We start from the raw sequence: 11,930 nt of genomic DNA, 5'->3' as shown, positions 1-11,930 counted from the left end.
CCCCCGCGCACATGGCGGCGCGGCGGCCGCATGTGACCGCCGTCACCTGACCAACATGGCCGGGGCCGCCCCCGCCGCCGCCCGCCGCGGCTGAGCCGCCGCCGCCAGGTAACGCGGGGCCGCCGGGGCGGTGAGGGACCCCACGGGGGGGATGAGGGCTCCTCGGAGCCGCGGGGCTCAGCCCGGCTCTGCGGTGCCCCCGCCGGTAGCGAGGGCCCCGACGGGCCGGGGCCGCCTGACCGACCGCGGCCGTGCTCGGGCTGGGTCCGTGCTCGGTGCTGGGAGCATCGCCTGGGTCGCCCCGCGGCCGCTCTCCGGGCCCTGCAGAGGTCCCGTTGTGTCCCCAGCACCGGGGTTATGCTGCAGATGCCCTCGTGTACCCCCTCCAGCTGCGGAGCTGCCGCTGTGCCCCCAGTGCCAGCCCTGTGGCTGCAGATGTCCCCCCCACATCCCATCCTGGTCCTTTTCACTTCTTGGGGCTGTCAATGTCCCATTGTGTCCCTCAAGCCTGGCGCTGAAGAGGTGCCATCACGTCCCGCTCCCCGGCTGTGGCTGTTCCATTGTGTGTCCCCCCAGCAACCCTGGGCCTGCAGAAGTCCTGTAATGTCCCTTCCCCCAGCGCTTGGATGTGCCAGTCCCCATCGTGTCCCCACCATGTGGCTGTGGGAGCCCCACCATGTCACCCTGCCAGGCTGCACAGGTCCCACCTTGTCCCTCACAGCCAGGGCTGGTCCCATCTCAACCCCCACGCACAGACCAAGCTCCTCACACCACCTTTTTTTTTTTTTACCCGAGTGCCGATGGGGAAGTGAGACTTGCCGCTCGCTGGGGCGGGCAGGGTGGTTCTGTGCTCTGCTCCCTCACAGCCCGTCTGGGCCACCTTTCTCCCAGCAGAATCCAGCATGGAAAGCTTCCTGCAGAGCGTGGAGAAGGACCTGAACATCGACCGCCGGCAGCTGGCCCCTGAGAGGACCCACGTCACCGCCTTCGTGCCGGCCAAATGGCTGCAGAGCCTCAAGGAGCGCCGGCTGCTGCCGCCGGCCTGCCCGCGGCCCGAGGGGCTGAGCGAGGTGGAGCTCAGGACCTTCCTGCAGCACTCGGTGCAGAAACTCCCGGCGGGCTGGACACGGGTGGAGATCCACGGGCTGAGGAAGGCCCGGCTGGGGTACCCGCTGCTGCGGGCGCAGCCTCCTGAGCAGCAGCGTGGCAACGTGGACACCCTGCACGGCTTCATGCAGAGCGTGGCCACCCAGAACTACCACAACCTGTGGGGCCGGGCTCACGGGATGTACGTGCGGCCCTACCGGCGCCCGGACGCGCCGCCCACGGTGCCGGCGCTGGACGCGCTGAGGGCTGCCCTGCACAGAGCCTACGGCTGCCCCGTGCTCCAGGTGGGCAGGAACGTGCCTGGCACGTCCCCCGCCAAGGAGAGCGTGGCCAAAGGGGTGTCCTTGTGCCCCAACGTGCTGCAGGCTGAGGCGCTGCTGGAGTCGGCGGACATGCTGTACATCGTCTACCCCTATGTGCAGTACTGCCTGCACGACATCGTGACCTTCAGCCCGGCCAAGCTCACCAACAGCCACGCCAAGATCCTCTTCCTCCTCTTCCACGTGCTGCAGGCCATGAAGGCTTGTCACCAGGCGGGTCTGGCTTGTGGAGATTTCTCCCTTCGGGACGTGGCTGTGGATGAGAAGCTGTGCAGCCGGCTGCGTGTGAACTTCAGGGGGTACGAGGGACCGGGGGAGGAGGAGGAGAATCTGGAACGAGAGAGCAAGCAAAGCTGCGTGCAAAGGCAGGAGGGGACGTGCAGTGCCTGCCAGAAGGACCTCCGAGACCTGGTGTTGCAGTGGGTGCACGGGCAGGTCAGCAACTTCGACTACCTTATGCGTCTGAACAGCCTGGCTGGGAGGAGAATGGGAGACCCCAATTACCACCCGGTTCTTCCGTGGGTGGTGGACTTCACTACCAAAAACGGCAAGTTCAGGGACCTAAGGAAATCCAAGTTCCGTCTCAACAAGGGGGACAAGCAGCTGGACTTCACCTACGAGATGACCAAGCAGGCGTTTGTTGCGGGGGGCTCGAGTGGGGAGCAGCTCCACGTCCCCCATCACATCTCGGATGTTCTCTCAGATATCACCTACTACGTGTACACGGCCCGCAGGACACCCAAGGCAGTGCTGTGCTGCCACGTGAGGTCCCAGTGGGAGCCCAACGAGTACCCAGCCAGCATGGAGCGCATGCAGAGCTGGACACCTGACGAGTGCATCCCAGAGTTTTACACAGACCCTTCCATCTTCCGCTCCATCCACCCCGACATGCCCGACCTGGATGTGCCGTCGTGGTGCAGCTCCTACGAGGAGTTCATCGAAGTTCACCGCATGCTGCTGGAGAGCCGGGAGGTCTCCCAGGACCTGCACCACTGGATTGACCTCACGTTTGGCTACAAGCTGCTGGGGAAGGATGCAGTCAAGGAGAAGAACGTCTGCCTCCACTTGGTTGACAACCACACGCACCTGACCACCTACGGGGTCGTGCAGCTCTTTGACCAGCCCCATCCCAGGCGCATGGTGGGACCTGCCTACACTCCTGCTGAAGCTCCAGCCATTGCCCGGCCTCTGCTCCAGAACATCCGGGAGACCGTGGTTTTGGAGGACATCCAAGGCCAGGTGACAGATGCAGTCAACGGGCTGGTCCTGGAGGCTACTCCCAGTGAAATCACCTTGTCTGGGGAGAAACCCATGGCTGGTGAGGATGATTTGGAGCAAGGCACAGAAGCCCTGGATTCCATTTCTGCTCCTGGGAGAGCCCCTGACCAGCCCTGTGCCACTGTGCCTCCAGCACAGCCCTCCACCCTCCCTGCTTATGTCACCGAGGGCAAATCCTCAGGGGTCCGGCCACTCCGTCGGAGCAAGGCAGGGGCTGTGGATCAGCTCGACATGAAGATCACGCTTCCTGAAGGCTTCAACCCGCTCCAGGCCCTGGAGGAACTGGAGAAACTGGACAATTTCTTGGTTAAAGGCTTAAGCAGCGAGATGCAGCTGATGGAGCAGCCGTGGGAAGAGCCACCCTTGGGTCTCTCAGACCTCTTCCAGAGGGACATGCAGGCTCTGGGCATCCTGGTAGCTGAGATTATATTTGCACCGAGGCTTCGTCCCTCGAAGCCGGACGCGTCGCTGTTGGAGCGGTTCCTGATGGTGAGGAACCTCTGCCGTTACCATCCCAAGGAGATCCCGGCCCCGCTGCAGCACGTGCTGCATGTCCTGCTGCAACTGAGCGTGCCCGTGGAGAAGCTGCTGAAGAGCAGGCTGGGCAAGGGCACAGTGCAGTTGTTTGAGTACAAACCCATCTCCCAGGGCCTTCCCCCACCCTGTCCCACGCAGCTCCTCAGCCCCTTCAGCTCCATTGTCCCCTTCCCCACATACTTCCCAGCTCTGCACAAGTTCATTTTCACCTATCAGGCAAAGAAGATCGAGGATGAAGGGCAAGGCCGGGAGCTTGTTTTCCAGCTGTGGCAGCAGCTGGAGGGGATCCTTGCTGAAATCACTCCTGAGGGCCTGGAGATTCTTCTGCCTTTCATATTATCTCTGATGTCTGAGGAAAACACCGCTGTCTACGCAGCCTGGTACCTCTTTGAACCCATAGCTAAATCCCTCGGGCCCAAGAATGCCAATAAATACCTGCTGAAACCCCTGATCGGAGCCTACGAGACGCCCTGCTCCCGCCACGGCAGGTTCTACCTGTACACAGACTGCTTTGTGGCCCAGCTGATCGTGCGCCTGGGGCTGCAGTCCTTCCTCCTGAACCTGCTGCCCCACATCCTGCAGATCCTCGTGGGCATCGAGAGCTCGCGGGAGGAGAGCAAATCCTTCCTTGGCACTGCTGAGGACGATGAGAGCGGAGGGGAGAGCCCTGTGTCATGTGTGTTTGGGGAGGAGATCAAGATGGACGTGGAGCACAGCTCTGCTGCGCTTGACCTGCTGGACTACACCTCTGGTGTCAGCTTCCGTGACCAAGCCTACCTGCCTGAGGGTGAGGACTTCCAGAGTGGCCTCTACGTTGGGGAATCCCTGCAGCCCCAGGAGCAGGAATCGCTCAGCCTCGGCCGGCTGAGTGACAAGAGCAGCGCCAGCGAGGTGTCCTTGGGCGAGGACAGACCTGCAGATGGGGACTCCCAGAAGGACAAGAGCAGCTTGAAGTCGATGGACAGCAGCCAGGACCTGAAGCAGAGCGAGGAGTCAGAGGAGGAGGAAGAGGAGCACGAGGAAGAGGAGCACGAGGACGCGGTGGTCGATGCAGAGCTGACGGTGGTCGTGGATGCTGCTGGGGCCTCTGTGGATGTCACCCTGGCTGATGACAGCAGCGAGCCAGAGGATGGGGAGGGAGAGGAGCTGCCGGATCACCCTGATGACAAAGAGCAGACCATACTGCTGGGTAAGACCCTGTCAGTGTCCAGGCTGTTGGGCAGAGCCTGGGGAGAAGCAGATCCAGATTTGGGGGTGTTTGTGGTCCCAGCTTGGGGACAGTGATGAAACCAGGCTGAGAGACCAGGACTGCATGTGGCTCTGAGAGTCAGGGTTGGGACAGCAGGGACTGCTAGACTGTTAGATAGCTAATCTGTGCCGTGCTGGGCGCTGTCCTTGGGACTGCTGTTGTTTTGCAGACACAGCCTGTAAGATGGTGAGGTGGCTCTCAGCCAAGCTGGGCCCGACCGTCACGTCCCGCTTCATCGCCAGGAACCTGCTGCGGCTGCTCACGTCCTGCTACGTCGGTAATAACGCCTCTCCCGGGGTCCAGGGTGGGCTGTGCCCCCAGTCTGTCTGCTTGGGTGTGGCTGCTGCTTCAGCTCGTGGTGTGTTGTTCTCTGGGCAGGCCCGACCAGGCAGCAGTTTGTACCGAGCAGCGATGAGAACAGTCCCCTGAGCACAGGAAATATCTACCAGAAGCGGCCGGTGCTGGGAGATCAGGTGTCCAAGGCTGTGCTGGCCTGCCTCGTGCACGTGGCATATTTGTATGGAGAGCCTGTCCTCACCTACCAGTACCTGCCCTACATCAGCTACCTGGTCAGTATTGCCTTTTTCTCCTCTCTGTTGGGGTAAGAGCTCTGTCCAGGCACAAAGGAAAGACGTAAAAAAAAATAGTCCAGCCTCACCAGGAGTTTCTTTGTATAAACTGAGCTTGGCTGGGCTCTGTCTGGGCCAGTATGGGCTGAGCAGCTCTGGCTGTGTTGGCTGAGAAGGGCAGGAGAGGCACTTTCACCTCCTGCCACAAGCTCCAGACTGCTCCCAGCAAAGCACACAGCTGTGTTCATACACCTCTTTCCCTGTCAGACCCTGTGAAAGCGGAGAAAAAGCATTTATTCTGCTTTTCTGTGCCCAAACAGAGCTGGCACAAGGGTGGGATTGTGATAACAGGCAGGAGGAGCAGCTTGTGCTGCTGTGAGATTGCTGGAGTGAGTGTTCACAGAGGTCTGTGTGGGGAGATAGGGCTGAACTGGGGGGAGACCAACGGGTTTTTGACTGAATAAAAAGCACTGGCAAGGCTCACCAACTTTTCAGCTTGAAGTTCATAGCAAGAAGGAAATGTATAATGCAGCTGGTTGAAAAACTTAATTTTTCATTAAAAAGAAAAAGGGTTTGAATGTTTTAAACAGGCTTATTTTTCATATTGTTCCCTCTTTAGTGGTTGTAAACACTTTGGTTATGGATTCTTGTTTAAATGGAAAACTTCAGTAGCTTTCTGATAATTTAAACATAGAGGAAAAGAGGCCACAGCTGTTCATTTAAAGAAAACAAATAGGCATTGTCAGTTTTTCCAGTGTTGAAGGGGAGACTTTTCAGGGGAAAAAATCCCATTTTTCAGCAAAAATCATTCTCCACCCAGTTGCAATCATAGCTCCAGCTGTTGTGCTTTGCTTTCCTAAGCTCATTGCTTGGGGGCACAGAGGGGATTAAATACCCCTGTGAAACAGCATTTGGCAACCTGATACTGGCGGGTCACAAATAGGATAAAGTCAATCCTTCTTGCAGGATTTGGCAGGGTGGCTATTTTGTGAGAGGAAGAGCCTCTGTGATGAGCTGGAAGATGGCAGGTGTACAAGAAATATAGCAGGAACTGGGAATTGTCTGTGGGTTTTGTTACTGGCTCTCTTTTCTTGGGTGTTTGATTTGTCTGGGAGTTAGGAAATAGGACAGTCTAGAAAGAAATATTTTCGTGTTGCTGCTGATGTTATTAACTCTTTGGCACTGCCATAACAGCAGCAGTACATTGTCAGCAGAAAAAGGATGTGCAGTTCTGCCTCATGAAATTATTAGCAGCTGCATTTCTAGAAGTCAGCAGCGGGTTTGCCCATAATTTTTGCTTGGATATTTCATGCAAGGACTGTTCCTCTGCAGACTGTGGGATGAAGACACTGATTTTTGCTTTTAAGTTGTGCATATGTAAGAGTTTCCCCTCTCTCTGTGCGGGTAAATGATGTTCTGGGGTCTCCAGGGTGGTTTGGGCCAGCGTGGAGTTGTTGGTCTTGCTCCTGAGCTTCCTGTTTGTGGGAATGTTGTACTCTGCAGAGGAAATCTGTGAACTTAGGAGTGTCATTCCCCATTTTCTGCAGGCTCATCTCTTGTGCTGATGGGCGCCTGTCAGTTTTTGGACTCATCCCTTTGGACACATTTTTCTGTTGTGATTCAGTGCTCAGGTTCCTCTTCCAGGAGCTGTGGCCAGCAGTGCTGTGCTGGGTTCGAGGCTGAGCTCAGGTGGCCCTGGGGTCACCTTTGCTGTGTCCTGCTGGGAGGTGGTGGCCCTGGCACTGAAGGAGTCCCTGTCACAGGTCGCACCCGGCGGTGGCTCCGGCGGTGTCCGGCTGAACAGTCGGAAGGAGGCCGGGCTCCTGGCTGCTGTGACACTGACACAGAAGATCGTGGTGTGTCTGTCTGACACCACACTGATGGACATCCTGCCCAAGATCAGCCAGGAGGTGCTGCTCCCAGTGCTGGGCTTCCTCACTTCGCCAGCTGTCGGGTAAGTGCTGTGGGATTGGCACAAAATCAGGGATTTGGGAATGGTTCTGTGGGGGCTTTGATGCTGCCAGGGCATGCAGGGGGTGTTTCTGCTCTGGTGTGCATCTCCTTGCATTGGTACACTGCTGAAAGCATCCACACAAAAGGCAGGAGGCATGAGGCAGAGGATGGAAAATAGGGATATGTGGAGGGCAGGCTGGTCATGCATGTCCTCTTCAGTTTCCCCAGTGGAGCCCAGGCCCGTGTTGTCCTGTGTGTGAAGACAATCAGCCTCATTGCCTTGATCTGCCTGCGGATTGGGCAGGAGATGGTGCAGCAGCACCTGAGTGACACAGTGAGGAACTTCTTTGGGGCATTCTCGCTGCTGCAGGAGCTGCAGGACCAGGTCAGTGGTGTGGGAGAAGTCCTCCTGCACTTCCCCAGATGCAGGAATGTGATGGGCCTACCTGGCTGTGTTTGTGTGGTAAGAGCATCTCATCTTGGGGTTTATCTGATCTTGTTTTTCTTGTCCAGGGGTTGACAGCAGAGTCACTGAGCAGCTGTGAGGTGCCAGTGATGGAGGTGCCCCTTTCAGATGGGAAGCTGCTGGCCCTGGATCCATCCGTGCTGGTGGAGTTACAGAAGGTGTTCAACCCTGAAATGGCCTACATCACCTACATCCCCTTCTCCTGCTTGCTGGGTATGCCTTGGCCACCAGCTCCAGGGATCTGTGAGGGAGCTCCGTGCTCTGGGCATGCATGCTGGATCTGAACTCCAGGGCAGTCACAGGGCTGCTGGGGGAAACCCACAGCTGCTACAGCATAGCTTGGGCTGATTCTTGGGTTGGGAACCCTCTGGACTTCACTTCCCATGGCTGGGAGCAGATGTAGCTGACTTGGGGGATGCTGTGTCCACATCCCTGTGTATGGAGGGGGATGATGATGATGGGGGAGACATTGCTTCCCTTGCAGCCACGTTGTCTCTGTCTCCTCAGGTGACGTTATCCGCACGGTTGTGCCCAACCACTCTCTGGTTGAGAAGCTGGCCAGCCTCCACCTGGAGAACGTGAACCCCCAGAACCTGCAGGACGTTGGCCTGGAGCAAACACCGAGTGTGGTGGGCTCAGACCAAGACCCTCGAGGGGCTGAGCCCTTCTCCAGCCCCCAGGAGGACACTCACTCTGGCACTTTTGGGAGTGTCCTGGTGGGGAACCGCATCCAGGTGCCCGTGGACACGCAGCGGGAGGGTCTTGGCTTGCTCCACCTCAGTGCTGGCACTGATGGATTCGCTCCCAGCTCATCCAGCGAGGAGAGTGCCCTGAAGCACGACCTGCCCCGCAGCACCCACATGCTGTGTGGGAACTGGCTAGCCTACTGGCAGTATGAGATCGGGGTGAGCCAGCACGACCCTCGCTTCCACTTCCACCAGATCAAGCTGCAGAGTTTCTCAGGGCATTCTGGGGCCATCAAGTGCGTGGCACCCCTGGGCAGCGAGGACTTCTTCCTGAGTGGCAGCAAGGACAAGACGGTGCGGCTTTGGCCGCTGTACAACTACGGGGATGGCACCAGCGAGGTGCCGCCGCGCTTCACCTACGCCGAGCACAAGAAGTCTGTGTTCTACGTGAGCCAGCTGGAGGCACCGCAGCACGTGGTGAGCTGTGATGGCACCGTGCACATCTGGGACCAGTTCACTGGTAAGGAGGGAAAGGGTGAGGAACTGGAGTGAACTGGTCCAGCCCTTACAGGCAGGGGCTGTGCTGAGTTTGGATGGCTCTTGTTAAAACCCAGCACAGAGCTGGAGATTTGCTTTGTGACTTGTCCTGCCGTAATATCTGTCATCTTTTCACAGGCAAGCTTCTGCGGACCTTTGATGAGTTAGACAGCAAAGTCCCCATCACAGCTGTGACCACCATGCCACCTCCCTACCACAGCATCTCTGTGGCCAGTGCAGACTCTGTGCTGAGGTTCATCGACCACAGGAAGCCAGGACTACAGGTAGGGATGTGATGCTGTGAGTCATCTTCCTCCAGCCCTGTGCTTAACGATGGGATCACAGCTGGGCCAAATCCCAGATCCCAAAGCCAGCTGTGATGGCTCCATGGAAACCAGCTTGTCCCTTAAATGCCAGCTCCCCTGAGCTTCACCCCCCAGCTGGACTGTCTGTGTTGCAGCACGAGTTCCGCCTGGCCAGCGGCGTGAGCGCGGGGCTCATCCGCTGCCTGGCCGTGAGCCCGAGCGGCCGCAGCGTCATGGCCGGCTTCTCCTCCGGCTTCATCGTGCTGCTGGACACCAGGACAGGGCTCATCATGCGGGGCTGGCCTGCCCACGAGGGAGACATCCTGCAGATCAAGGTGAGAGGCTCAGCTGGGATCATGGTGGGGCCTCATTGATGCTCTGAGGCTGTGTGGAGCGTCCTTCCTTCAGAACTTGTGTGCTCCATCCCTTGCAGGGCTTGTGTGCTCCATCCCTAAGCGGCTGCCCAAGCTCTCCTGCCCCATGGTTAGTGCTGCTGCCAGCTGTTCTTGGTCCAGCTCAGGCTGCCAGAGTTCAGACCTCCTGCGTTGCAGCAGGGGCAGGGAGGAGTCGTGGCTCCTGTGAAGGAGCAAATGTGTTCTTTCTCCACGGGGCTCTGGGCTTCCCTGGGAGAGTGTTGCTCTAATGAGTAACTCTTGTCCATATTTACCCACCCCAGGGAGCAGTGCTGGGTCTCCAGTGTCCTCGACCCAAGTGTGGGTTAAACAAAGTTCAGCAGTGTGGGTTGTTTACCCTCTCACTAGCTCTGCTAATAAGCAGCTCCAGGCTTCTCCTACCCTCAGCAGCATATTCAACTGTGAGAAAACCTCCCAGTTCCTTCTCCTGAGAAGGAAAATAGTTTAGCGGGTGATTAAGTGGAGAGGGAGACTGCATAGTAATCCCTGTACACACTGCAGTGGTAACAGATGATGTATGAGTTGTGTTGGGTGTCAGGGTGTTTTTGAGAAGATGCCCACTCCATCTCTTGGAGGAGATTGCCAGCTACCAGAGCATCCTTTACCTTGCAGTGTCCACCCCAGGCCTTGCTCAGTACCATCAGCTGCTTGGAAATGGCTCTGACTGTCCTGAGGGATTGCTCTGTGACCATTGCATCACTGGCAGCCACCTGCTGCTCTCATTTGCAGCACCAGATTGTGAGTTTTTACAGAAATGTCTGTTCACTGGCCTTTCCTCTCCTGCAGGCTGCAGAGGGCAACGTGCTGATCAGCTCCTCTTCAGATCATTCCCTGACTGTCTGGAAGGAGCTGGAGCAGAAACCTTTGCACCACTACAAATCTGCCTCCGAGCCCATCCACGCGTTCGACCTCTACGGTAACGAAGTGGTCACTGGCACTGTGGCCAACAAGATCGGGGTCTACTCCATGCTGGAGTCCTCAGCCCTGCCCACCAGCACGACCAAGCTGAGCTCAGAGAACTTTCGGGGTACATTGACCAGCCTGGCAGTGCTGCCCACAAAGTGCCACCTCCTGCTGGGCTCGGACAACGGCATCATCCGGCTCCTGGCGTAGCGACCCCGGCCTGGCAGCCTGTGGCTGTCCCTGGAGCTGGAAGCCAGCAGCATGGCTTTTGGAGGAGGCAGAGTCAGATGTTTCTGAGCAGAGGATGCAGAGGGAGGTGTACTTGTTACGTCTCTAAGCTCTTTCTGTATCTTGAAAAAGAAAAAAAAAAAAAAGCCATAACTGAGAAACCTCCGCTGCTGCTGGGAGAGATATTGGGCGTTGTAGGTCACTGTCACCCCTGCAGAGAGGCCTGGAGCTTTCCTTACCGTGTGTGCCTGATCCCCAGGGGACTGTGAGCTGCCCTCCACTGTAATAGGGACCACAGGTACCCTCCCCCCTTCAGTTAGGGGGTGAGAGGTGCCCCTTGACAAAACACAACAGTTTAGCTACTGCCACCTGCACTTCCCTTCCCCTTCCTCTGCTGAACCACTGAACAGCCCCACTGGGATGGCAGAAGCTGGGGCTGGCAACTGCTGCCTTTGGAGCTGCATCTCCTCCTCCCATGGCTGGTGCTCTGTGAACTTCAGGTTCTGGCAGCTGAGTTAGAGCCTGCATGGGAGGAGGAGAGGCTCACCAGAGCCCTTCTGCTGCCATGCTGGCTCCAGGGCAAGGACTGGAATGGAAGCCAGCCAAGGCACAAACCCCATCTGCCCTGCCAGTTCCTGTCAGAGTGGGCTGCTGCAGAGGGGCAGGTGGGGTGGGAATGTGACTCTCTAAGGAGGCCAGAACTAGATGCTTCCATGGGGATTTTGGCTTCTGGAGCAGTGGGGTAGGGCTGTTGTTGGTTCCTGCCCCAGCATCCCATGATGATGTAAGGGGTGAGGAATGCCATGTGTGCTATGCACTGGCATTGATCCTCAGTAAATCCTAATCCTCTCCTCTGTGCTGGTCAGGCTCCTGGGGAAGACAGGACAGCAAAAAGGTGCTCAGTTTTGTGCCCTCCTGCCCTTGTAGGGTGAGAGGCAGGAGGCAAGAACCCAGCATGGCCTCTCTTTGACCTTTCCTTTGGGACAGCACTGTCTGTTCCCACCCCAAAGGCACAGAGGGTGCTCTTTGCCCCACGAGTAGGAGCAGTTTCCTCCCTTCTGTGTCAGCCCTTTTCCCATCCATCCTTCAGCCTAGTCAGAGCCAGTATCAGGGGAGTGGGAAGCTCTTGGGCAGAGGAGGAGCCTGCTGTGGGTTGTCCTGGGAGGGGAAAGGGCTTCCATGCAGCTGCCACCTGCAGGGAGCTGGGGAGGTGAGTGGCTGGCCAGTGCTGCCCTTCCCTACCCAAGGGGAGCTCTTAGTCCCGTGTTGCCTATTAAGCATTTGCAATAGATGTAAATATTTACTTCTAATATACTCTTTGAAAGAACTGCAGAGCTCTGTGTGTGTGTGTAAGCTCTGTGCTGGAGGGGCTGGGTGTG

At 57.6% G+C, this 11,930-nt stretch overlaps 2 protein-coding genes across 3 annotated transcripts in view; one reads left to right on the top strand and one right to left on the bottom strand.

Annotated features, from left to right (window-relative positions):
* Positions 1-904, bottom strand: part of LOC121361751 (collagen alpha-1(I) chain-like) — a 5,698-nt gene extending 4,794 nt beyond the window's left edge. The window contains exon 1 of the mRNA XM_041482744.1: positions 791-904. Coding sequence (XP_041338678.1) covers positions 791-904 — 114 coding nt within the window. The remainder of the gene's footprint in view (positions 1-790) is intronic.
* On the top strand, positions 1-11,879 carry WDR81 (WD repeat domain 81). 2 transcript variants are annotated; one of them, XM_041482691.1, is made up of 11 exons: positions 1-108; positions 895-4,431; positions 4,661-4,768; positions 4,870-5,060; positions 6,824-7,014; positions 7,233-7,398; positions 7,527-7,692; positions 7,987-8,685; positions 8,841-8,986; positions 9,163-9,342; positions 10,207-11,879. In XM_041482691.1, exons 2-11 carry the CDS (start codon positions 903-905, stop codon positions 10,531-10,533), a joined length of 5,703 nt encoding a protein of 1,900 aa, XP_041338625.1. In that variant the 5' UTR covers positions 1-108; positions 895-902; the 3' UTR covers positions 10,534-11,879. The 2 variants fall into 2 exon arrangements, with proteins under 2 accessions (XP_041338625.1, XP_041338626.1); XM_041482692.1 differs by having other exon boundaries at positions 892-4,431.
* The last annotated feature ends 51 nt before the right edge of the window (positions 11,880-11,930 follow it).

This window comes from Pyrgilauda ruficollis, unplaced genomic scaffold (genome assembly GCF_017590135.1).
Source record: "Pyrgilauda ruficollis isolate IOZ18807 unplaced genomic scaffold, ASM1759013v1 scaffold59, whole genome shotgun sequence".
NCBI lineage: Eukaryota > Metazoa > Chordata > Aves > Passeriformes > Passeridae > Pyrgilauda > Pyrgilauda ruficollis.
The sequence above is the reverse complement of the archived record's forward strand: the minus strand, read 5'-3'. Positions and strand labels throughout refer to the sequence as shown.